Source organism: Mesoplodon mirus, assembly GCF_964341445.2.
Source record: "Mesoplodon mirus genome assembly, chromosome: 5".
In the NCBI taxonomy this organism is placed as follows: domain Eukaryota; kingdom Metazoa; phylum Chordata; class Mammalia; order Artiodactyla; family Ziphiidae; genus Mesoplodon; species Mesoplodon mirus.
Window position 1 is genome coordinate 57391723 of NC_138980.1, and position 25619 is coordinate 57417341.

The window sequence follows — 25619 nt, forward strand, 5'->3', positions numbered from 1 at the left end:
ATTAATGACTGTTCGCTTCCTCCATGGTTTTGGGGGTTTGGTTAGTTGTTTTGTTCACTCTCTTTTATGTTAGAGGTTTACTTCAGATGTCCCATGACCCTTGATAATCTAAAAAATCAAGTGGAAGCCATGACCCATGTGAAGGGCTTATTCCCTATAGGGTTATCTGGCTGGGTTGTTTCATTGTTGAACCCCAATATCAGCATCTTTAGGTCATTCCTTGTGGGATGGTCATGCTCTCCAGGGAAGCCTTCTCTCATTTATTGCCTGGAGAAAGAAGGTCTGGCTTCTGGCATTCTGGGAACTGGGTTGGGGAGAAGGCTGGGACTCTCAGCTTTAGAACTGGGCCCATGCCCTGCACTGTGCCTGGGGATGGACTTCCAGTCCTCTTTCAGGGAGGGAGGGATAGTTGGGGGGGGAGAGGACATGGATATCCAACTGTTTTCATAAACAGACTTCCAAGGAATCTTCTTTTTAGCCCCACCTGTACTCCCACCCAGTGTGCCTAATACCTCAATTCCTGAGCCTGTTCTATCATGTAAATTGGTGGCTTCTCAGCTTTTCTAGCTGCAGGTTTGGGATTAAGCTTTCTGGGGTCTGTTAATGACTACATCTAATCCACCTGCTTTCCAGCTTCCAAAATTCTACACTGTTTTCTCCTGTTCTCTTTGTCCTTATAGATTTACACTAAAAAAAAAAAAAAAAAAAAGGCAACTCTTTGCCATTTTAGTGACAGAGCCAAGTGAAAGAGAAAGCAAAGCTATATATGTGTTCTAGCGATCATTACCAAGAAATCTGTTTTTAAATTGAGCTATAAATTTCACACAATAGTCAAGCTTTTAAAATGGTACAATTCCGTGTTTTTTCCATATATCCACAAAGTTGTGCAACAATCACCACTATCTAATTCCAGAATATTTTCATCACCCTGAAAGGAAATCCCATACCCATTAGCAGTCATTCCCCATCCCCTTTTCCCCCCAGCCCCTGGCAACTGCTGATCTACTTTCTGTTTCTATGGCTTGCCTAGTCCAGACATTTCAAATAGATGGAATCATACAATATGTGGCCTTTTGTGTCTGGCTTATTTCACTTAGCATGATGTTTTCTTTTTTTAAAAAATAAATATATTTATTATTTTTGGCTGCGTTGGGTCTTCGTTGCTGCATGCGGGCCTTGTCTAGTTACGGTGCATGGGCTTCTCACTGCAGTGGCTTCACTTGTTGCAGAGCATGGTCTCTAGGCAAGCGGGCTTCAGTAGTTGTGGCATGCAGGCTTCAGTAGTTGTGGCTCATGGGCTCTAGAGCGCAGGCTCGGTATTTGCAGCGCACGGGCTTAGTTGCACCGCAGCATATGGGATCTTCCTGGACCAGGGCTTGAACCCGTGTCCCCTGCATTGGCAGGTGGATTCTTAACCACTGCACCACCAGGGAAGCCCAGCATGATGTTTTCAGAGTTCATTTTGTGGCATGAATCAGTACTTCATTCCTTTTTTAAAAAATAAGTTTTATTGTGATATTAATTCTTCTTTATGGCTAAATAATATTCCATTGTACGGATAAATCACATTTTGTTTACTCATTCATCAGTTGGTGTATATTTGGGTTGTTTTCACTTTGAGGCTATTATGAATAATGGTGCTATGAACATTTGCGTATCCACACAAAAACTAAGAAGTTTTTGTGTGGATACATGTTTTCATTTCTCTTGAGTAGATATCTAGGAGTGGAATTATTACTGGGTCATATGTAACTCTGTATTTAACTTTCTGGGAAATTGCCCAATTGTTTTCTGAAGTAGCTGCACCAGTTTACATTCTTGCCAGCAATATATGAGTTCCAATTCCTTCACATCCTTGTCAACACTTGTTATCTGTCTGTTTGATTATAGCCCTTGTGGCGGATGTGAAGTGGTGCTTCACTGTGGCCTCAATTTGCCTCCTAATGACTAGTGATGTGGAACATCTTTTCATGTACTTATCGACCATAAATTTATTAATGACAATTTAAACACACACACAAAAGACATAAAGATTAATTTTAAAAATATGGTCTAGGGCTTCCCTGGTGGCGCAGTGGTTGAGAGTCCACCTGCCGATGCAGGGGACATGGGTTCGTGCCCCGGTCTGGGAAGACCCCACATGCCGCGGAGCGGCTGGGCCTGTGAGCCATGGCCACTGAGCCTGCGCATCCGGAGCCTGTGCTCCGCAACGGGAGAGGCCACAACAGTGAGAGGCCCGCGTACTGCAAAAAAAAAAAAAAAAAAAAAAAAAATATGGTCTACAAGCCACAGATAGTCAGAAATAAAACCATGCCAGCACAGTTAAACCTCCCCTGGGCACCCTTTCCCAGTCCCTCCTCATTCCCTCCCTGTAGAGGTCCCTGCTTTCATGAATTTGAATGACGCAATTTGAGCATGAGGAGGCAGAGGGTAGAATGGTTAAAATCATGGGCTGCAATTCCTGGATGCACGATCCTGGGCAAACATGTAGCCTCTCAAAAGCCTCAGTGTCCCTATCTGTAAATGGAGATAATAAAATAAAACAGCCCTTAAAGGGTTACTGTAAAGATTAAATGAAACAAAGCAAGCAAAACGATTAGCACAGTGCCTGGCACAAAGGAGGGCTTGGTAAGTTGTGGCAAATATTAGTACCAGAGCCTTCGAACCATGGACTCAGGTTCATAAAATGCTTGAGTTAGAAGAAAGCAGAGGGAACAGTGAATCCAACTTTCCTCCTCCATTTTGAGATGAAATAACTGAGACTGAGAGAAGGAGAGGAACTTGTCTAAGTTCACAAAGGGGGAACAGCCCCTTTCTGCACCCACTCATCCATAGGTGAGAGGGGAGACAAACAAAGCATTTTCGGTATTTTTTGCTTCAAAGTGATTTCCTGTCTAGGGAGTGAACATTTGCCTGTTTCTCAAAACATCCAAAGAGCCTTATGAATCCACAGGTCTGCCCAGAAACAAGTGACGAGGGCCCTGGGCAGCCAGTGGAAGCATGCTGGCCTTTCCACCTGCCTGGGGGACCTCCCCCTACTCATCCTGCCCCCTTAAAGGCAGCTTTTCTCAAGTGGGGGGTATTTCCAGCTCTGTGGCTTTCACTTCCACTTCTACTAGGTGGGCGGAGTACCCTCCTGTGGACGAATCAGATTCCTTCTCAGCCCCAATTTCAAGAGGTGAGCCAGGGGCTCAGCATCCCAGACAGGCAGGAGGCAGCAGCAGCAGCAGGCGTGGGGAAGACCAGAGGTCAGAACCATGGAAGACCAACGCGACCTCATCTCCAACCATGAGCAGATGCCCATGCTGGGCCAGCGCCCCGGAGCCCAGGAGAGGTATGTGTGAACGGCAGGAGAGAGCACACAGACCTTGGATCGCACAGAGTGCGCACGTGCTACAGGAGGAGCAGTAGACCAGGAGTCAGAGGAGGCATGGACTCGGGCTCTGACCCCAGTGCTAACTGGGTGATTTTGAGCAAGTCTCTAGCCCGCTCTGGGCTTCAGTTCTCCCTCCTGTAAAGTGAGGGAGCTCCTCTAGGACAGGGGTTTTAACTTTCTATGCATCATGCACTTCTCTTCTGAAAATCAGGAGAGCTCTGGATTCCTTCCCTAGAGCTTCACACAATATCAGGAGCTTCACAGAGTCCCCTGAAGCTGGGCCATGAGGCCTAGGTTCGAAATTTTGGACCAGGTTTTGAAAATAGTATGGATCCTAGATGGAGAAGTAAATTTTCTAAAAGAGATTGGTAGAAGCAGCTCATCATAGAGGAGTTTCCCCCTAGTTACCATAAATTGCTATATGTGTTTATATCAAGGGAATTATAGTTGCAGGTGTCTGCAGAGTAGATGGAGACATTTGCCATCACAGGAGGGAATGAGAGATGTTGGAAGGGGATCAAAAAAGGGTGAGGGGGGCTCTGGCTAAATTTCTAGAAGGGACTGTGGGCTGATGTGGGTGGTACCTTGCCTGTGCCCCTCTCCCTTGCAGCAAGGGGCCAGCACAGCCATCCAGAGGACCCCTTCCCAACTCCAAGATGGCCTCATCCATCTGTTCCCCTGAAAAGAAAGGGGGGTGGTTAGAATGCAGCTACCCTAATGCCCCTGCTTCCCCAAATAATTTGCAAATGACAGGGAACTACAGTTGTGATGTCAGCTGTTGCCAGGCAGAAATGGGTTTGGGAGAGACTCTCAGAGGTGTCATGAGGAACTGCATACTGTGGGACAGGTGACTAGATAGAGACCTTTAGAGACCATTTTCACAGCCTGTGAAAATCCTGGGGAATCCCATGGCTAGGAGGGCCGACTCTTATGAGGGCTGGAGTCTGGTCCAGGTTCTGCTACTGTCATGTGTGACTTGTATAAATCAGTGTTTCTCTCTGGGTCTCAGTAGTAGTAATAATAATAACTATGACAGGAGTTATGATAATAGTTCCTATTCACTGTATACCTGTCACCAATCTTCAGTCACTGTTAGTCATTACTATGATTAATTTTGTGCCAGATATATAACTAAATGCTAAACTCAATCGTAATTCTCTTAGAAACCCTATGAGTTGGGTACTTTTATTATTCCCATCTTTACATAAGAGAAAGTTGAGACATATCAGTAAGTGACTTACTTAAGTTATCGCAGCTACTGAATATTGGAGCCAGAATTTGAACCCAGGAGTAGTCTGATATCAAAGTTTGAGTTTATTCTACCATCTGACCTCCTTCTAGAGGCACGATTTGCAGGGAGGGGAGATGGGTCCCCCTCTGAGCTCAGGCCTCCCAGTGAGTTGCAGACCCAGCATGGGCTCAGTGAGCAGAAAGGGTGCCCCCTCGTCAAATCCTTGTCTCATTTTCCTTTCAGTTCAATTACTGCTTCTAAAAACTGTCCTGGCCTGTTTTGGACCCTTTTGTGAACACTTCTGCCTGGCAACATTTGTAGTTCTGGTTGGCTAGTTCTGGTTGGCTCCCGACTTTGGCCAATTATTATAACTAGTCAAGAAAGAGGCAGTAGAAAGGAGGAAGTGAAGAGAGGGGTGACAAGGGCTTCCCTGGTGGCGCAGTGGTTCAGAGTCCGCTGCCGATGCAGGGGACACGGGTTCGTGCCCCGGTCCGGGAGGATCACACATGCCGCGGAGCGGCTGGGCCCGTGAGCCATGGCCGCTGAGCCTGTGCGTCCGGAGCCTGTGCTCCGCAACGGGAGAGGCCACAACGGTGAGAGGCCCGCGTACCGCAAAAAAAAAAAAAAAAAAAAAAAAAAAAGAGAGGGGTGACAAGAATTGGCCTTTGTCTAGAAGCAGGAGACAGGCAATCAAGATGCATAAAGAGGAAGGAATCCAGATGCTAAAGTTAACTATTAACTCCTTTGAGATTAGTGCTCAGTGTTACTTATGGGGTGCTAACTACATGCTAGGTATGGAGTCGAGAGTTTTACCCCCGCTCTTATTTTATATAACAACCTTTGAGTAGAGTAGATGTTCTTACCTCAAGTTACTCAGAGAGGTTAAGTGACGTGCCCCTGGTCCCCGAGCTAAGGGAGTGGCAGAACCAGGATTCCAATCCAGGTTACATGGTCTCGTCTTCATTATGACCCTCTAGAGTCTCAGGCCTTATGAGAAACTGAGGTTCAGAGAGGGGATGGCGGGAGGCAGAGCTGGGGCTAGATTGGGGGTGGGGCTGCTGAAGGGGTGAGACTGTAGAGCTTGAACTCAGGCAAGACCCAGACTTGGGTGGACTTTTCACCACTTCAGAGGCCAGGCCACCCCTGTTCCTTGGGAAGGCCAACAAGTAGGATTTGTTTTCCCCTCCTGTCGGTTTTTCTCCTTTTCTCCACACAGGCTTTTTACTTTCTCCTTTCAGAATAATTCCTTGGGCTGGGCCTTGGCCCAGAAATCACAGAGGACTGACAAGCAGAGAGCCAGTGAGAATGAGCCATGTGTGTGATGTCATGAGTTACTAGGCAGCGGGGTATTCCGGGAGGTTCCTAAACTGTGCTTGCTGATTGCTGGAGTAAGCAGGGTGCAGTCTCGTCCTCAATTTCCAGTGGGGTCCTAGTAGTTCTATTCCTGGGGTAGGTGGGAAAAAACAATCCGGTCAGGAACTCTCAGGGTCCTGGGGTGGGATCCTTACTTCCCCCACACATAATATGTACGTGTGCCCTCAAAACTGTATCCAAGGCCAATAGCTCCAAGGGCTGGCCGAGGTCCGGCCACCCCTCCCTGTGCAGCCAGCCAGTCCAGAGAGCGTGAGACGTTCTCCCAGGTCATACAGGCTCAGGCACCAAACTCCTGCTGAGATATGCCCCACACTGCTCCCTAACCCCCACCCCCGGTAGATATTACCATTCAGAATACTTCTGTGGTCACAGACAGATCTTACTTCAGATGATGACCACCAAGTTCTAGAATTGCTGATGTGAGAGGTACCCATGAAACAGGCCCAGAGAATGGCAGAGATGTGCTCAGAGGCACAGGGAGTGTCTTGGGCAGCGGATGTATTCCCACAGGGGGTGGTCCCTGGCCCTGCTCCAGCCAGACATTGTCTGATGCACCCAACCCACTCCTAAAAATGGCAAGGCCTCACTTCTCTTTTTCAGGTGGGCTGCATGCTCTGCTGTCCAGGCCCTACTTCCTTCCTTCGTCTCTGATTTCACTGCAGGGGTTGGGTGCATAGTGGGGGCTGCCTGGAGGGCAGCCCTGATCCTCAGGAGATCCTCTGGTAGAGGGAACCTGGGGAGACCCTCCACCTCGACCCCTCATTGCACAGGTGGGACCAAGGCCCAGAGAAGACAAGGCACTTGTCCCCGGTTCTTCCCCACGCAGCCTAGGCCCAGGGGCAGCTCCAGGATTTCCACCTGGAAGGGCTATAGGGGCAGCACTGGTTGGAGGTAGGGGGTCTGGGGAACATCTTCAAGCTTCAGGTTCATAGGCACCTGTGTTTAAAGTGTGTGTTTGTTAGGGGTAGCTGAGGGCCGAGGGCTGGAAATGGGGGGCACACTCCCCACTCCCTGCTAGTCCTCGGGGCAGCCGCCTCCGCGGACCCTCTTCCGACCTATCTCCCCTTCCCCCAACAGCAAGTGCAGCCGTGGAGCCCTGTACACAGGCTTTTCCGTCCTGGTGACTTTGCTCCTGGCCGGCCAGGCCACCACCGCCTACTTCCTGTACCAGCAGCAGGGCCGCCTGGACAAGCTGACAGTCACCTCGCAGAACCTGCAGCTGGAGAGCCTGCGCATGAAGCTTCCCAAGTGTGCGTGCCCCACTTCTATCCCCACAGCCCTCACCCCCCTGTCCCTCACCTCAGAAGACCCCTCATTCCTGCACCCAGCTGTGCCCGCCGTCCCTTCTTTGGTCTGGAATTCCAGCCCCTCATCTGGGTCTGAGATCTCGGTCCCCGGAGCTGAGTGCCCTCTTCCCTGGGGTCACGCTCACGCTGTATCTTCTGCCCCACAGCTGCCAAGCCTCTGAGCAAGATGCGGCTCGCCACCCCGATGCTGATGCAGGTGCTGCCCATGGGAGGCCCGGAGGTAAGGCCAGCCCCAGGGCGGCGGAAGAGGGAAGCGTTACCTAGCCTGGATGGAGGGCAGGTGCCAAGGGACAGGGGAGGACAGCTGGCCCGGGAAAAGTAGAGCTGGAGAGGGGGTCCTGACTGCTGGGGGAGGAGGAGGAACTCCAGAGGTGGGGGAGGAAGGAGCCTCTTGGGGCCCTCCCTGGGAAGAGGGCTCAGTCCTCCACAACTTACAAAATACTTCTCATTTCCCAGAGCATCTCACAGTCCCTCCTATTCTCAAAGCCCTTGATATCACATATGGATAATGTCTCTGTTCACAAAACGATCTCCTGTCCACAAAGCCTTGGGCAGGAAAGCCTATGCAGAGTTGACGAATAGGACATTGAGGCAGGAAGGTAGTGACTTGCCTGAGCTCTCACATTTGGAGGTGGCAGAGGTGGGCCTGTTGAACATCTGGGAATCCACACTCTCACCCAGACCCCAGCTACTGGCTCTGCTCTAGGGCCCCTCCTCCATGGGCCAGTGCTGGGAAACACCCTATTCCTTCCTTCCACAGCCCATGCAGAACGTCACCAAGTACGGCAACATGACACAGGACCATGTGATGCAGGTGCTCCTGGTGAGTGGAACCCGGCCAGGCATCCCTGACCTCCTGCCCCATCCCCATAAGCCCCCAGTGAGGCTATGCTTCAAGACCTGCACCATGCCTGGCTCACAGCAGACATCCAATATGAGATCACGAGATTAGTGAAGGAAGACAAGTGTGGCCCTTAAACATTATATGAAGTCCAGACCTGCCACCCCCTGTTTTGTGTTTGGGATGGAGAAACCAAAGCCCAAAGTCTGGAAGTGACTTGCTGAAGATGCCTGTTTTTTCCTTCCCAAATTTTTGCTGCATGTCTACTCAGTGCCAGGCACTGTGCAAGGCTCTGGACCCACGATCGGGAGCCATCAGATCCAGCTCCTAGTCCCATGGAGATCTCAGGCTAGCATGGGAGACAGACAAGTGACCAGGTGATGAGGGATGTGCAGGGGGCTTTGTAAGAAAAGAGGCCGAGGACCCAACCTAGCTGGGCGGTTGGGATGAGGTCAAGGAAGTCCTCCTGAAGGAGGTGAGACCCGAAAGATGAACAGGAGCCTGCAAGGAGTAGAAGTCTGAGGGTTATTGGTAGAACTGGGCCTGGAACTGGGTCTCCCGACTCCTAGCCCTGGGATCTTGTAGCTGTGTGGCCGGATTACCCAGTCCACCTCCCCTCCCCACTAGCTCCAACATGCTGAGGGCTGGGGTCCAGCCCTCAGAAGACCAGGGGAACATGGGCTGCACATTAAACCTTGCCTGCCAGGAAGCTTTTTAACCTTCCTGCCTGCCTTGCTACCCTGCAGAAGGCTGACCCCTTGAAGGTGTACCCGAAGCTGAAGGGGAGCTTCCCAGAAAACCTGAAACACCTTAAGGACACCATGGATGGCATGGACTGGAAGGTCAGCAGCTTCCCCTGTCCTGGTACCCTCCCTCTCCTGACATCTAGAGCAGCCTTGGGAAGAGGCGGGGTGAGCAGGGAAGCCATTCTCAGGAAGCTGGAGGTGGTTTACCAGCACATAGAAAACCACAGCCATGGAAGAGTGACCAAGCCCTGTGGGGTCTCTAAGGAGGAACCAGGCTCCCGCTGGCCCTCCATGTCTCTGTCCCCAGGGACAGAGTCAGGCTGGGTTGGAGAGGGCTACTGAGCCTGACTCTCTGCCTTTATCCCCATTAGCTCTTTGAGAACTGGATGCATCAGTGGCTCTTGTTTGAAATGAGCAAGATCTCGCAGGAGGACAAGCCTTTTGAAGTTCCACCAAAAGGTAGAGGGAATGGGAGCCTTGGGGAGGCAGGGTTTCTGGGAGCTCCCTCAGGGGTAGAGCCTTAGGCACTCCCTGATCCATGCACAGGACTCTCCCAGCCTCTCAGCTCTCACTCCTGTCTCTCCTGCCTGCTCTTCTGGGCTCGGCTGCCCCCAGCCCCCATCCTGTCTGGGGTACAGAGTCCTCCCCTCAGGAGGTGACCCTCCTTGTGGAGGATGGTACTGCACAAGGGGGCCTGGAGCAAAAACCACCCCCCAGGAGTCATGGCAATGACCTTCCCCACCCAGCACTGCACCCTGCAGGTTCCCATGAGACGGCTGGGCTCATGATTCTCACCCTTCAAAGGTACCTCTCCCAGGTCACACAGCCAGCAGGTACTAGATAAGAGGGCCTTGGGGTTTTTCCATCTCATGGACAATGTATATCAGGGTTTTCAGCCCTAAAGCCTTTATGGGTCCTGTGTTCTCATCCTGATGCTAATTCGCTGTGTGACTTTGGGCAAGTCTCTTCCCTCTGGGCTTCAGTTTCAGAAGTGGAAGATCAACAGTCCACCCCTCTCTGGGCCTCAGGTTCTCCATCATAGAGTCATAGAGGGCACATCGGATGCTATCTCGACCAACTCCCAGCTAATGTCTGAATCCCCTCTATAACATCCCCATCACATAGTAACCCCCACTTCTACTTGGATACCCCCAGTAATGCAAGCTCAGACTTACCAAGGTGTCCATTGCTTTTCTCTAGAAGTCAGAATCACAGGTGCAATTCTAAACTTTAATAGGCATTGAGTGTTAGAAGAAATCATGTTCTGGGATGAATTAGCCACACAGCCATTCACTTCCTCTTTGATCCTGGACCTTGTTGGTTCAGGCCTCAGTTTCTCCATCTGTGCAATGGGTAGAGCAAGTACAGCCATTTGGACAGAAGGCATTAAGCGCACAGCAGTGGTATGTGGATCTCTGGTTCTGCTGAGACCCTGGCCCAGAGCTCGCTCACTCACTGTGTTCACCATGCCTGTCGCTTCAGTACTGACCAAGTGCCAGAAAGAGGTCAGCCGCATCCCTGACATCCACCCGGGCACGTTCAGGCCCAAGTGCGACGAGAACGGCAACTATATGCCGCTCCAATGCTATGGGAGCATCGGCTACTGCTGGTGCGTCTTCCCCAACGGCACCGAGGTCCCCCACACCAGGAGCCGTGGGCACCATAACTGCAGCGGTAAGCAGTGGCCGCTGTGCCAGGAGCAGGAAGGACCAGGAAGGCTGAGGGGCAGGAGGTCCCTCCTGGCACACCTGGGGCCAGGACACTCGAGGTGACAACTCCTGGGGGGGCAGCCACTCAGCCATGCATCCACCCACCTGTGCATTCCTTATCTGTTTGTGCATTTATTTCTCTCCTTTGCCCACACTCATCTACTTACTCATTTATCCTTCAGTCCTTCCACTTTACCCATCCACGCATGCATCCAGGAGTCTCCAGATCCACCCGTCTGATTTCATCACCCCCTCCTTGGCCTTGCTCATTCAATTCCCCGGCTGTACTTCATTGCCCTTGCAGCCATCCAACAAGCATCCTTCCATTCACGTCTGTTCTACCAAGCACCAGGCTCGGGGCGAGGTTGGGAAGAACTAGCCCACCCAGGCCCCTTGTCAACGGGTGCGGTAGGCTGGGCTGCAACTAACAAGTGGACACTGTGCTCCTTTGCAGACCCACTGGAAATGGAGGATCTGTCGTCTGGGCTGGGCATGTCCAAGCAGGATCTCAGTCAGGGTAAGGGCCCCTGCAGGGGATCTGGTCCCTAGCAGCTTGCCCCCCAAGGGGCCTACTCCCTCGTGGGTAGATGACCCTGGGCCATTCTCCAACATCCATTTCACAGATGAGGACCAGGGTTGGGGGTTTCAGGGGCTATGACGGTCAGTACTTGTACCCAAGCGGGAGGCAGTGGAGGGTAGAGTCCTCGACTGCTCTGAGGCCACAGGATGCTGGGAAGGAGCAGCAACAGTTGACTCCAACCCTAACCTGCTCTGTCTCTCTCTGCAGTCATCCTGTGAGCACAGCAGACGCAGATGCCAGCACTCAGCCAGCCCTGCATGGCCACAGCTTCCCAGGCCCCCTACCCTAGCCCCTCTCCTTCCTTTACACACCCCTCCCCTTGCCGTCTCCCACCCTGCACCTCATTCTATGAGACTCTGGCGCCTGGCTCTCCATCATCCTTGGACACATCAAATCATCAGAACGGCACAGATTAACAATGCAGAAGGGCCCTGCTGCTCAAAACCCCATCCACTAGCAGGGACACAAGGCCCCGGGAGATGGACCATGAACCAGGCCGACCCCCACTTCTGACACCACATGGTGCTCCAAGATCTAGGCACATGGAAGAGGTGGGCAGGTGTAGGGAGAAGGGATGGCACTGACCCAAGCCCCAGGATGGACGCCTCTGCTGTCCCCTCCCCCACTGGCCTCGGCCTTCCAGCCCATTAACTGTGGGGGAGGAGCCACCCTTTCCCTCTCCCCAGCATCACCCACCCAGGAAGAACCAGCCTCTCCACCCGAAGCCCCTCCCTTCTACCAACCCCCCGTTCCGTCTGCACAGCCAAGCTTGTCATCGGCCCTCAGGGCCACGGTGCCTGTGAGAATAAAAGGTAGTGAATAGAACTCTCCCAGTTCCCGGCTGCTCTGTTGGGTCCGGTTCGTTTCCCCGAAGGGGGTGAACTGCAGACCTTGCATCCTGTGGTCTAGGTGGGAGGACACAGCCCAGGGAGCCCAAACACAGATGCCTGTGGGCGGGGCCGGGCCGTGGGGAGCGGGGCTGCAGTCTTTGGACGCAGACACGCTTGGTCTCCATGTTCCACACACGGGATCTATTCCCTACTTCCAAGAAGAAACAGGCTCTTGCTCACAGTTCTTTAAGCACAAGCTCCTCTGGGTCCGGCTTCTCACGTCCCCATTTTCTTTTCTATACTGAGAACAGTACAAGTGTGATGACAGATGGCAACAACATGGGCCCTTGTGTCGGGATCACCAGGGAGTGGCGGCTGTGCAAGTGGGGGCCTATGTCCTAGTTAAGCGGCGGCCGCTGCGGTGCCCCAGCCGCTCGTTGCCAGGAGGTGCAGAGGCCCCTGCGGTCAGATTTCTGGACTTTTCAAGAGGAGCCCCAAATGAAGAAGTTCACTGAAATCTCCATTTCTAAGTCTGAAAACTTGCTGTGGGTCAAAGAAGCCCAATAGGACACTGCTCTGTGGCCTCTGTTCTAGATCAACACACTTAAGGGGAGAGAGGCTCCCTGGGGGAGGGCCTGGCCCAGGAGCCCCAAGTTAGGGTAAATGTGGATGCCACCCTGGCTCTCCCAGACCTCCCCAGCCCAGTGTTCTGTTTCTGCATGGCCTCTTGCTGCCTCTAGCAGAAGGCTAAAAGCCTTGGAGCGGACTCCATGACCTTGGGTGCTCCACACTACTCTGGGCTCAGGGAAGTGGACCTCTGCATCACTGGCCATCACAAAGTCCTGCGGACGTCGCCCTGACACATTTTTCAGGTTCCTCCACTTCTTGCCTTCATCATCGCAGAACCTCTGTTACCTAGACACGTGGACAACTCTGTCCTAACTGGGCTTCCTGCTCCTACTGTCCCTGCCAGCTACTCGCCACCAAGTACCTCAAGAGAGCCTGCCCGCAGCTTGTCCTAACTTCAAAAGGTGACTTGGAAGACCCCCTTCCATTTCTTGCTTCCGGGTATCTGCCTGACCTACCTACCCCAGCAACCAGCCATGACCATGCCTGAGCTCCCCCTTAGCTTACATGCCACCTCCTCCAGGAAGCCTTCCCCACCCAATTCAACACCAGGGCCTTTTGCTGAGTCTCCTTCTCTGGCAAACAGTGTGTCACTCACCACAGTATCACAGAGCCTTGATACACGGTCAAGAATAAATCCTGAGCGATGGTTTGTCCATCTGCAAGTGTCAGCCAGACTCTCCCTTCCAAGAATCAACCAATTGCAAAACGTTTGCCCCAGATGCAATGGGAACTTGCACCTTTCCTTCAAGTCTTTTATTTTCTGAGTTATTACAAAAAACACAAACAAAATGGGAGAAAACTGACAAAAAGAGGACAAAGCCTCAGCATAGCTGGAGACCAGGGGCATGGAAGGAGTCGCAGGCTGAGCCTCACTGGGTCTGCAGGGCCGAAGTGGAAAGTCCCGAGACCTCTGGGCATGTTGGGTCTGAGAAGGGAGGGGCAGGTCACTTAAAAAATATATATATGTATTGTACATGTCCATACGAGGCATCCTTTGTCGGCACAGAAGTCAGGCCAGGGTCAGTGAGTGGAGGTCATGGGAGCTGGGCGTGGTTCCTCCTCCCGGGACCAGCCTCTCTGCAGGGCTCACTGGCTTGGCCAGCATGGACACCGCAGCTGGCCATCATCTTCTGGGGAAGGAGGGGAAGTTAAAAATTCAATTCCAACCCTTGGTGGGCAGAGGGAAGAGGCACGGGGCTGGCCACCGCTTGGCTAAGAAATCCTTGGGAGAAGGAAACGTCACACTTCCTGACCTGTTTCTCCACCAAGGAGAACAAACTCAAAATCTGGCATCTCCTATGCAGGGGAGGGGCATTAACTAACCACGGTGGATACTTGTCAGTGCTGACCATGTCCCAGGAACTGGGCTGAGTGCTTTAGAGCTTAATTAACTGCACTGAATCCTCACTACCAGCCTAGGCCTGTATTACCCCCATTTACAGCAGGCTGGGGCCAGCTCAGCCAGGCAGATCACTTAACCACTTCACCACTACCTGGAAAGCACAGAGCCATCAGAATGGCTTGTTTTGAGCAAATCATCTTCCTTCCCATGAGCAAATGCCCTAGAATTACAAAATCATAAGGAAAAGGAACTGGCAGTGGCAAGGGAGAGACTGACCTGTCCCTGACCTCAAGCCTTATCCTCATGTACAGAAGCACCAGACCAGTGCCCACCTCCCACTGCACACTCAGTGTCAGTCAATGCCAGGACTGTCCCGGACACTTCTGATTCTATAGCTCTGGTTCCCAGCATCACCCACTCACCCTGAGGAATGCAACCTTTTTCTCCAAACCCCCTTCCCCTCAGGGCCTACCCACGAAGCCCAGTCTAGCTCCCCGGAACCACGGTGAATGCTGGGCCTGCCCTCCCACTCTCCCCGGGGAGCAGATGGTCAGCAGGGGTTCCCGGGTCAGGAAGTGCACCTGCCGCCTGGTGTCCCTCAGACAGTCTGCTCTGCCGTCTTCTTCTGTGAAGAGAGAAGTACGTATGAGAGGCTCCTGTACCTGAAGCATCTCCCCACCCACGCTGCCCCCACCAGGAGGGGATGTGACAGTTGTCTCCTGAGGATTCGTGGCTCCCCCAGAACAGATTTTGGGCATATAGAGATCCCGAGGGTAGGGATGGCGCCCCGTGTGCCCTGGAGGAAGGAGCTCAGGACTTTGCAGCAGCAGATGCTCAGCTTTTCTGACCACAGCTGAAGCCCTGCTGGCCACGGTGAGAACTGCGCCTGAGTATAAGGCGCTGAGGGCTCCCTGGCCAGGCAATCAGCCCTTGACATGCACGAAGCAGACTGTGTGTTTCTGTGGTGGGGATGCCCTGCCCGCTGGGGCACACACATCCCAGGAGAACGTTTCCTCTCACCTGGAAACCTGCAACAGCCTACCTGGCCTCCCTGCCCACCTGGGGGGCTCTGCTTTCTTCACTTGTCATAAGAATATCCTTCTATCTCACAGGCAAGATAGGGCCACTCCATGGTGCCCATGTGCACAGACCTCGTGCCCCTCAGGGTGATGCCCCACCCCTAGCTCTTCTCTAGTGTATCACAATGCACAAGCCCCCGTTCTGGACCCTGAGAATGGAAGGGGCACAGGGACCAGGTCTGGCCCACACGAACCCCTACCCTGACATGCAGAGGCTGGGGCTGATCACATTCACCCTGGGGACTGGGTTTGGGCCCCCTTTTTGCGCCTGAGACTCCTCAGGAACTCACTCTACCTTTTTCTTCTTCTTCTTCTGCAATGGTGAGTCAGGGTCTTTGGTTGAGGCCTTTTTTGCTTTCTTCTTCTTTTCCTTTTTTTCCTTGTCTTTTTTTTCTAAGGGAAGAAAGTAAACTTGCTAAACAACAGGAGTTAGTCTTAAATGTTGGCGTCAATGTTGAGAGACACAGGGGGCGGGTCTCTAGGGGCCCTGGAGCTCTCCCCTCCCGATGCCCCACACCGTGGGGAGCCATCAAAGCACAGGTCCGTAGGCCTTTGCGACCACCTGCCCTGGCCCTCTGGCCAGCCTCGTGATTTCTGCTCCATCCATGGACCATCTGGACTATTACCATTTTCCTTGAACTCACTCTGTAAAACTTCTACACATTTATTTTAAAAAGACCCTTTCAACCTGTAAATGGGAATGAGTTATCACCCATCGTACAGGGCCGGAGTGAGGGTTAAAGGCAGCCCTGCCGCATGCGGAGTCGCAGAGCGTGCTGAGGGGCGGCTGCTGTCCAGGAGCCTGGATCGCAGGGGCCTGAGCTGCAAGTGCACGCGGCAGTGGCTGCTGTGAGGGAGCTCGGGGCTCCGTGGGCACAAGCCCTGGAGCCGTGAGCACCTTCTCAGCAGTGGTGGCCCCTGTGCTGTGGCACCTGGTTCTGGCTTTGCCCATCCTGCCCTCCATGGACAAGCCATTCTCAGCCCCATCTCTGTGCTGGCTGGAGGCTGCCTGCCCGGGAGGTGACCGACAGCGCTCGGCGGGGCTGGGGAACGTGCTCTGGGGCTGCACTGGGCACTTACTCTTGTCGGCTTTCTTCTTCTCCTTCTTGCTCTTTGGGTTGCCTTGGTCTCCCCCCTCACCCTTCACCTTCCCCGGCTCCCCTTCTGGCTTCTCCTTGGCCCCTTGGGAGCCGGGAGACTCCTTCTCCTTCTTCTCCTTGATGTCACCACTCGCTTTGTCTCTCTTGGATTTCCCCTTGGAAGTCCTGGGGGCCTTTTCTGGGGAGACCGCACGCTCCCCACCATCCCCGGCCGCCAGCTGCTTCTTCTTCTTGCTCCTGGGGGCACCGGCAGCCGTCTGGTCTTCGGAGAGCTTCCGCTTGTTGCCCAGGCGGCCCTTCCGGCTGCCCTCCTTGGCGGCACCCACAGCCTTCTTCTTCTCCTGCTCCAGCAGCTCCGCCAACACCTTCGCCACCGACGCCTGCACCTGCGCCTCACTCAGGGGCCAGGGCTCGCTCAGCAGGCGCCGGGTGATGTCGCTCTGCAGCGCCAGCATGGAGGCCTGGGGGCTCCTGGGCCCCTTCCCGGTCTTCTGGGGCTTCTGAGGTGTGGCGCTAGCCTCTCTTCTGCCTATGGAGAGAAGACCCGGGGTCATGGATCTGAGAGAATCAGGAAATAGACCTCTCGTGGAATGAAAGTCAAGGGGCTCCAGCACAGACCTGACCTCCTCTGGTGCAGTACAGAGGGGGACGGCGGGGCCCCGCTGGGTCTCCGGCCAGCTGCCAGCTTCTAACTTAGAGCTCTTTTCTTGTCTCCTCACACTAAAAACTCAAGTTCAGGTTGGGGATGGAAATTAACTCCAGAATGTTCATCAATGGGCTTGAAATCTACCAACAAATCAAAGAATCTAACCGTCAGGACAGGGATAGTATCTACCAGTCAGGAGTCTAGCGCTGGGAGGCAGGAGACCTGGGTTCTGGGTCTGACAACCAAACTCAGTTTCCCTGTTTGTAAAATGAGGGGTTAGATGAACTGTGAGCCCCCTCACCCCCAATCTAAATCACAGATTCATAATAAAAGCGAAGGCCATGCAGTCATTCAACTCACACCCACCTGCACACAGTGGGCCCAGGCCCTCCGTGGTCAGGGGTCCAGGTGGCGTGGCCTGGGGGTGCTGGGTGCAGTGAACATGCACATGGGGGCTGACTAAGCAGGTTTACTGCCTGCCAGAGCGACTCCTGCTGCAGCCTTTGTTTAGAATTTTCCACGCCTCTGCTCTCCTTTGATAATTGTATGCTGACTACACGTGTGAAAAACCTTCCACAGCCCCCTCTAAAATGTCTCCCTGTCACACCCGCCTCTCACAAAAAGAACGCTGGGGAAAAAAGTGAGCAATGACTCCTCTGCTGACCTGGCACCAGGCAAGCTGCACGAAAAGCCCAGGGACTGGGGGATGTGGGACTCAGCGCATGTCCTGACGCCGCCCCAACCTCACAGGTGACTTGGCAGGTCTCAGCTCCATTCGGGGCCTCACAGCACAAGTGTGCCGACACCCTGGGCTTGGGGAGGTGCTGGTGGCTTGGCCCTGGCTCCACGTGGGGAGGAAAGGGCTGTTCCCGGCAGTGTGCAGTGGGCCCTGCAGCAGCTCTGGCTCCAGAGCCCTAGTGGGCCAGGGGTGGTGGGCAGAGGGGGTCGCAGGACAGACGGAGGCCCAATTCAGTCCTCTGGTGCTTCTTGGCAAGGACAGGAGTCGGCTAGAGCAGGGAGCTGAGGAGGGCACCAGGTGCCTCGGCAACCTCTCACCCTGCAGCCCACCCCTCTACTTCCTGTCTACCAAACACCTTAGGACACCAAGGCCGGGGAACCCCTAGAGCTGTCCCAGGTGTACCCTCTAAATGTCCCATAGCACTGGCACAGTCAGCGGTGGCTGATGCCCCAGGCCAGGTGACCTGAGCACTCCAGTCTGCCCTCCAAACGCTGCGTGACCATTTTCCACATGTGCCATTTTCTACGTGACACCAATGGAGGCATCAACCCCTTCCCTGTCTGGTTAAGGCACTGAGGTCCAGAGAGGCCAGGGGCTCGTCTGAGGCTTTAGAGAACGTCAGTCCATAGCCTGGGGTCATCGCCATGTGCTGAAGACTTCTCCAAACGCGGCCCCGCCTTCTGTCTGAGCAACCCTGAGTCCCGATGTCCCGCACACCATGAGCCTACCTGTTAGGAAGAAAAGTCAACATGGACAGCTAGAGAGAGCCAAGGCCTGCCCTGAAAGTCAAGGTGCATCTCCTCTAAGGCAGGGGTCACCCTACCAGGTGCACCAGCATCCCACAGGGCTGGATAACCCAACCTCCAGGCTGCCCTAGACCACAGCAGCCAGTCCCCCGGGCGCAGGCCCCTGCCCTTTGATGAGCACCTCCAGGCCTGATGCAGGGGTACCAGGCCTCACTTGGGGAGGCCCTGCTGGCAGACAGGACCATGTTGGTGGGACGGCTCCTGAGGGAGGGAAAGGGGCCCCTGCCTTGTCCTTCCACATCCTGCTGTGTCCTTCCTGCAGCCCTCGACTCACCTGTTTTAGGGGACATGATGCCTGCTGCTTGTTGGGGCTCTACTTCCTGCTTGCCGTCCGGGGCATCTCTGGTGGCCGGAGTAGAGGAAACCGAGGGGTTGGGGTCTGGCTTGGGAGTGGCCTTTGAAGTCTGGGAACTGGCCAGAGTCAGCCCAGGGGTCACATAACCTGAGAGGAGAGACTGAAGAAGCCCAGTGTGAAGAGGCCCAGCAGTGCATGGCCTGCTATGAGGACCCCAGCACAGGGACCCCGAGGGTTGGGCCAGCCCTACTGGGTGGTGGGCACATCAGCCCTCTGTGAGTACCTCTTGCACTATTTTAATTAATACATAGTTTTAACAAGCACATTTAAAAAAGAAACTTCTTATTACTAATGCAAACAGAAAAGCACTAGCATTTGCCACGTACAGATGATAACCTTAAAAGAAATCCCATCTGTTAAAGAGCGTTTTTATATGGGGATCACCTAAATCAAGGTAAGCCCTGTCTATAGACTTGAAGAGTCTGCTGCTCACGACTTTATGCTGAAAAGGGGCCTCGGGGCAGAAGCCAGCCTGGCTCCACACGGACAGGACCCTGCCCAGGGCCCCCGGGAAAAGGAAGAGCCCAGACCCATGAGCCAGGGGGTGGCCTCGGCCTACAACTGCATAGGTGGGCAAGAGCCTGGCCTGGGGCTCCTGCCCCAAGGCCCCCAAGGTTGCCAGCCCCTTCCCTCGCGGTTACCTGGGAAGGTGCCACCACCTCATCGTCGCTGGAGTCTGCTGTGGTCTCTTCCACCAAGGTCTCCCTCCTGGAGGGGGCTGGGCCTACTGGAGAAGCACAGGTATCCTACTGGCAGTCCCAGGTACCCTGTGCCAGCTAGACAGGCCAGAGCCCTCAGGAGGGCCCCAGGATGGCCTGGTCCCTGTGTATGTGCCTCACCCTCCCACCCAAGGCTTCATCTGCTCCCTTCCAAGGTCTACCGCTATTCACAGCATTCCAAGTGAGACACCTGAATGCCAAAACCTTCTAATTCCCAAGGGAGGCATGGCCCTGGGATTCTGGGGGCTCAGTTAGGGGAGCTTGATACCAAATAGTTGGGAGTGGCCAAACAGCCGAGTAGGAAGGCCTCTAACATCATGTGGACCAACTCTGTTATGGGGTTGTGCAGCTGGGTAAACTGAGACCCTGGGTGGGATGGCTAGGCCAAAGTTGCAGAACAAGTGGAGATACAAAGCAGAGGCCTGAGGCGAGGGCTCCACCAGGTCCCCCAGCCTTTTCCTCCCAGGACCCTCACCTGGCCTGTGGGTCAATGGGGCCACCTGGGGCCCCTCAGCATCTTCTTCACTCCCTGAAGAGGTGCCACTGCTGTCCTTGCTGTCATCTGAGGTCCCAGAGGCCTTGGCCTTGGGGCGTCCCGAGGGAGGGGCTATGGCCCGCTGGGTTGCAGGAACCTCAGGCTTTTTGAGCTTGTTGGCCCCTCTGGCCTGCGCGGGGGTGCTCTGGGGACTCGTCATGGGCAGTGTTCCCAGAGCACTGTCAGTCTAATTTGGTGAGAGGAGAAAGGGTGAAAGGAAAAATTAGGGGAAATAAGATCTGGTGCTTACTGAACACCTCAGTTAAGGGCCAGGCACCGTGCTAGCTGCTTCGCACACAGGCCTCATTTAATCCTCCCACAACTCTCTAAGACGGGCAGCAGAAGCCCGGGAGGTAAGTGCGTGTGCTAAGGCCAGTGCTGGTAAGTGCTGGTGCTGGGACTCAGGCCCCTGCCTGGGCCCTGCCTTCTACCCTCTGCGGTCTCTGATGACCATCCCCTCCAGAGTGGGGCCTGGCCCCCGGCTCCCCAGCTCACCCCACTTGAAGACAGGGTCCTGGCAGCAGGAGGCTGGGCCTCACTGGCTTTCTGGGCAAGGACCTTCAGGGCAGCCTGGGTCAGCGGGAGGTGAGCTGGGTTCCTCTTTGTTACCTGTGGACAGCCAAAGGCAGCCCTGAGACTCCCAGGTTCCCGGGATGCCATCATGCCACAGCCTGGTCAGATCCTGTCTGGCTGGGGTGGAAGGGGACCTGTAGCTGCAAGAGGAACCTGGGGCTGGAGTGGAGGACTGAGGGGCAAAGGGGCAACGCCACCATCTGGGCAGAAAATGGTGCCAGGCTTCAGGTTATGAGCTAATCATAGCGTTCTCAGAGGTCCAAAGACGGCTCCCAGCCCAGCGGGGGGAAGCAGCTCAGGTTCCACCGGAGGCCCCACCACTCAATCTGAGCCTCTAGACTCATGGCTGTAACAGTCTCCTTAACGGTCTCCCTGGTGCCACTCCTGCTTCCCACACACGGCAGCGGCCAAGGAGAGAGAACGGAACGAGACCTGGGTGTGATCCCTCGCTGAAACCTCCAGGCCCCCCGCGGCCCTCACCAGGCCTCAGGCCTGGCCCCTCCGCCCCAGCTTCTTCCAGCTCTCCAACCCCCAAGTGCTTCCCCAGAGGTCCCTGCACCTGGGTCTCCCTGCTTGGAGGGCTCCCCAGCTCGCCCAGGCCTGGCTGCTTCTCCAGCCTCAGTGCTGCCTCCTCTGGGAGGCCACCCCGGCCCATCCTTCCTAAAGCAGGTCATCCCCCGGTTCCCTAGTTGGTGAGTACTTTAACTTTTGGTCTCCTTGTTTAATGGCTGACCCCCGCCTTGGGAACTCCACGAGGGCAGGGACCCTCCTTGTCTTCTTCCTGTTGTATCCTCAGTGTCCCACATGGACAGATGCTCAGCACCAACTGCTGGCTGAACAGCCAAATGGATGCAGGCTGTTGGGTGCCGTGACCACAAACGAGCCACCCACTCAGCACCCATGCTCCCAGGAAGCTCTTTTTGAGCTGTAGCTCGTGATGAGCCCCTCTGAGTGGAGGTGCCCGAGTCCTGCTGCCGCCTCCCCAGCTCTCCCTCCTCCTGCCTTCTCAGCAAAAAGGGGCGGGCACAAGGGGTCAGGGAAACAAACCCTACAGCCCCAAGAGCAGTGGACTGGGAGGCAGGAGCCCCGATTCTGACCCTGCCTGATCCTGGTCACCCTCTTGCTGAGGGCGCGGTGCTCAGTTTCATCATTTGAGTGATGAGCCATTAACTCTCCCCTGCCCGGTTTTTAACTTCCAGCAAGGACCAAATAAATAAAAATGCACCAAAATCCGTGAAGGCTGGGAAGAACGCTCATGGTCACTATGACAAACACTGACAAGGGCAAACTTTTGTTCAAACCGGGAGAGAAAAAAACAAACCAAAGGCCTGACATTGTTGAAAAAGCTGCTGAGGGACTCAGGGAGCAGGGCTGACTCTGCCTGGGCGCCACGTGCCAGATCACACAAGGCTAATTTGGGAGCGTGGATCAGGGCTGCGGCCAGGCCAGGAAAAGCTCTGGCTTCGAGGGTGTGGGTGAAAGCAACTGCGGTGCCACCCAGAAGCCCTGTGGGGAAGTGGGGGCAGAGGAGGGAATCCCTCAGCCCTGCTAGCCCGCACAGCGCCCCCTGGCCCGTCGGATACCTGAGTGGCTGGCGTCTCCTGTTTCTTGCCTTCAGACACCCGACTAGTGTCCTCACTGCTGCCGGCCCCCACCATGCTGGCTCTGAGGGCTGCCCTGGGGTGGGCCGTGGGCACAGTCGCCACGCTGGTCCTAATGGCTGAGACGGAGCGGGAGGGGCTGCGTCAGGGCACAGGAGCCCGTGGCCTCCCCAGAGGAGCAACACCCAATCTCTCAGCCCATCCTGGGGACCTGGCGCAGTGCCCGGGGCCTGTGTGGTAGAAGCCCGTTAAATCCCCTCCCGAGCCTTCCAGGCAGGATCTGCCACTGTCTCCACATCACAGGGAGATAACACGACTGCTGTGGCTGTCACCCCAGGCCTCCTCCTCGGCCCCTCCCCACCTTCAGTCCCCCCACCCCCCACTGGCCAGGCCTCTCCTCCTGAGCAACAGGCAGAGCACTGGAGCCAAACGTGACTCTCCGCGCATGTAAGTCTCTCGAGGACAGCCTTGGTCATGTGCAGAGGCTCAATTACACACGTTCACTGCAGCACTGTTCATGACAGCCAAACACCCCAAACAAAACCCTCAGCTTCCTCCAACGCGGCTCTGGCTAAGCGAACTGCGGGATCCCACCCCAGTGACCACTCTGTAGCCAGCAGGCATCATGCTGTAAATATGTAACGTCACAACATACCAAATAAAGATTACTGAGCGTATGTACAGTGTGGTCTCACTAAAAGCACATGGCGTTATCTTAGGTTTTTGCAAAGTTAATAGTTGTAAAATGTTAACAGTAATTATTCTGGACAGTGGGATTCCAAGTGAGGTTCTTCCTTTTGTGCTAATCTGCATTTCTTAATTAGCCTACCAAGATCAGGTATTAATATCTTCATTAAAAAGTGTTCTAGTAATAATAATAGTAATTAAACATTTTCTTGCTATCACTGTTAGAATCACAGATTGTCAAAAGTCAAAGAAGGGCTTTCCTGATGGCGCAGTGGTTGAGAGTCCGCCTGCTGATGCAGGGGACACGGGTTCGTGCCCCGGTCCGGGAGGATCCCACGTGCCGCGGAGCGGCTGGGCCCGTGAGCCATGGCCGCTGAGCCTGCGCGTCCGGAGCCTGTGCTCCGCAACGGGAGAGGCCACAGCAGTGAGAGGCCCGCGTACCGCAAAAAAAAAAAAAAAAAAGTCAAAGAATACCAGATCTGGTCCTGTCTCCAGGAATCCTTCCCTACATGTCTCTGTTTAGGGATTACCTAACCCCCCCTTTACATGCCACCAAGAATGGAAGGCTCACTACCTCACAGCCCTCTCCATGTTCAGTCAGTCAGTTGTTACAAAGCTCTTCCTTATACTACAAACCTGGTCCCTGCAGCTTCTAGCCTCTGGTCTGGGTTCTACCCTTTGGAGCCAGCACAGAGAAGCCCCAGCAGCTACTTCTCCTGAGCCAGCCCAGTGGGGGTGTGTGTGCATGTGTGTGTGCACACGGGTGTGTGTGCGTGTGTGTGGCAGTTGCAGCAGGGGAGTCAGCCCTGCACAGTGGGCCTGTGCTCACCAGGAGTCGAGCACTGCGTAGCGGGGATCACGTCCTCATCCTCACTCTCAGAGGAGCTCCTGGGTGTGCTCTCTGAGGCCTGGGCCTTCCTCGGGGTGCTTGTAGCCTGGGCTTGGGCGGGGGTAGCAGCTGGGCCAGCTGGACTACGATTAGGGTCGACAAAAATCAGAGGGGTTTTAATCACCTTGAAAAACAAAAACAAAACACACCCCCCCAGTGATTAAAGGCTTGGCCAGGGGAAGAGGAAGGGGAAGGTGGGTAGGGGAGGGTTTTATAAGGCAAGGGGTCTAGAGAGCTTGGGGTGGCTGGGCACAGTCAGAGGCCATCCTAGCTGCCCAGGGCACTCCCAGCTCACTCCCAGCCCACGCACCCGCTAAGACCCCGCATAGCACCTCACAGCTCACAGGAGCCCATCAGACCCTCACATAAACCCCTGAGGTCAGCAGCATTAGCTCCACCATACAGATGGGAAAACCGCAAGTCCAGAGAGGGGAGGAGAGCTGCCCAAGGTCACACGGCCCAACGGAAGCAGAGTCAGGGCCAGAACGTGCAATTCAGCTTCCCTCCTCTGGCTGACTTCAGAGACACCTGTCGCATGGGGCGCTCCAAGCAGCGCCCCCCTCAGTTGCCTGGTTGTAATACATGATTCACCCGGGGAGTTGTTCACAATCTAGTTGTCCCAATGCCCAAGAGTCTGATGCCGCCTCCTGAGGGTGCAGCCAGGACGCAGCAACCCAACTACATCGGCCCAGTATCTTCAACAAATAAACTACACAGGGAAAATCAACAGAGTAAGACCAAAGGGACCCAGTACAGTGTGTGGCTCTTACATGGACTCCTATTTGACCACGCCAGATATAGAAAACGTCATTCATGAGACAACTGGGGAAATGGGGACACTGACTAGGTGGGTCAACTTTTTAGAGATTGTGCTTAAAAAAAAAAAAAAAAGGGATTCAGTGGTGTTGGGGAAGTGAGTTGAAGGTTTGGATGAAACGAGCTTGGTCACAAGTTCAGAACTACCAAAGCTGGGGATGGTACTTGGGGGCTCTGTACACTGTTCTATCTGTGGGTATGCTTTGCATTTCCCAGTGAGACACTGAAACAGAGAGAAAGAAAGCAGCACCACCTGGTATTCTACAGATGCCTGGGAACCACAGCTCCAGTGAGTATGCCCACTGCACAGAAGGGCAACTGGGGAGCCTACTTTCCAGTCCCCAAAGGTCAGGTCTGGTCTGGGTTCTGGCCCCAGCCCCACCCCCACAGGGAGAGGAGGGCAGCAGGCGGGAGCTGCCCACGGCCACGGCCATGGTCTGGGACCCAGGTCTCTGCCCACCTCCCGAGCCTGACTCCACCTCCTCCCAGGGTGCTGCGGGAGAGGTAAAGTAAAAAGGAAAGCAGAAAGGGGCCCGCCCAAGGGGGGAAGCTCTGCTGGGCTTGGGCCCTTCCTACCCCTGCCAAACGGCCTCCCCCATGGCTGCTCCGATCTGCCACTTCCAGAGCCTTCCTTCCCATGTGATGAAAGAGAGAAGATGGAAAGTGGGAGAAGGCTTACAGTTGAGGGAGGGGGGATCTATATATATGTGAGAAGACAGAGGAACAGATTGTCGGGGATGAAGAGAGGCAGCAAGCCCACTGAGGCAAACAATAGCGTCTGGGATGTTAAAAGCAGCTCCGCAGCAGAAGCCTCCTCCCTGTTCCACCTGCCCACGCCGTGCACCCCTCCCTCCCCCGGGCTGGGGGCTGGGCAGGGGGCCTGGCTTTGGGGGCCGGGGCACGAGGGGGACCCTGGCTGAGCCCTGGACTGGGAGGAGGGTTCAGAAGGAGGGCTGTGCTGCCCAGGGGTATGTGGGATGCACTTCTGATCCCACCTCTGCCACGACCTCACCTTGTAGCCCAGCCCCTGAGCTTCGTGGGCCTCACTCTCCCACCTGCTGAAAGGGCTGTTAGTAACCCCAGCCTGGGCTCACACACCGGAGGGCCT

General features: G+C 54.7%; 2 protein-coding genes across 8 annotated transcripts in view; one reads left to right on the forward strand and one right to left on the reverse strand.

The window, feature by feature from the left end:
• Window positions 1-3089: 3089 nt before the first annotated feature.
• Window positions 3090-11989, forward strand: CD74 (CD74 molecule). The gene is made up of 9 exons (XM_082622532.1): window positions 3090-3334; window positions 7059-7231; window positions 7435-7508; window positions 8049-8111; window positions 8876-8971; window positions 9247-9334; window positions 10358-10549; window positions 11039-11101; window positions 11372-11989. The coding sequence occupies exons 1-9, from the start codon at window positions 3258-3260 to the stop codon at window positions 11380-11382; spliced, it is 837 nt and encodes a 278-aa protein (XP_082478658.1). The 5' UTR covers window positions 3090-3257; the 3' UTR covers window positions 11383-11989.
• A 1373-nt stretch (window positions 11990-13362) lies between these two features.
• TCOF1 (treacle ribosome biogenesis factor 1) overlaps window positions 13363-25619 on the reverse strand; it is a 39040-nt gene continuing 26783 nt past the window's right edge. For 3 of the 7 annotated variants that reach the window (XM_082623600.1, XM_082623599.1, XM_082623596.1), the window contains 10 exons: window positions 23636-23819; window positions 22102-22238; window positions 20441-20554; window positions 19886-20132; window positions 19333-19418; window positions 18611-18791; window positions 16126-16674; window positions 15341-15438; window positions 14548-14591; window positions 13363-13754 (listed from right to left, as the gene is read on the reverse strand). In XM_082623600.1, the coding sequence (XP_082479726.1) occupies window positions 14565-14591; window positions 15341-15438; window positions 16126-16674; window positions 18611-18791; window positions 19333-19418; window positions 19886-20132; window positions 20441-20554; window positions 22102-22238; window positions 23636-23819 (1623 nt within the window). In that variant the 3' untranslated portion in view covers window positions 13363-13754; window positions 14548-14564. The remainder of the gene's footprint in view (window positions 13755-14547; window positions 14592-15340; window positions 15439-16125; window positions 16675-18610; window positions 18792-19332; window positions 19419-19885; window positions 20133-20440; window positions 20555-22101; window positions 22239-23635; window positions 23820-25619) is intronic. The other 4 variants (XM_082623602.1, XM_082623601.1, XM_082623598.1 and 1 more) reach the window with 3 other exon arrangements.

Coding starts and splice junctions, on each gene's coding strand:
- CD74 (XM_082622532.1), top strand. CDS start 3,258: ATGGAAGACCAACGCGACCTCATCTCCAACCATGAGCAGATGCCCATG. Junction 7,232..7,434: donor GCGCATGAAGCTTCCCAAGT/GTGCGTGCCCCA, acceptor TCTGCCCCACAG/CTGCCAAGCCTCTGAGCAAG. Junction 8,972..9,246: donor TGGATGGCATGGACTGGAAG/GTCAGCAGCTTC, acceptor TATCCCCATTAG/CTCTTTGAGAACTGGATGCA.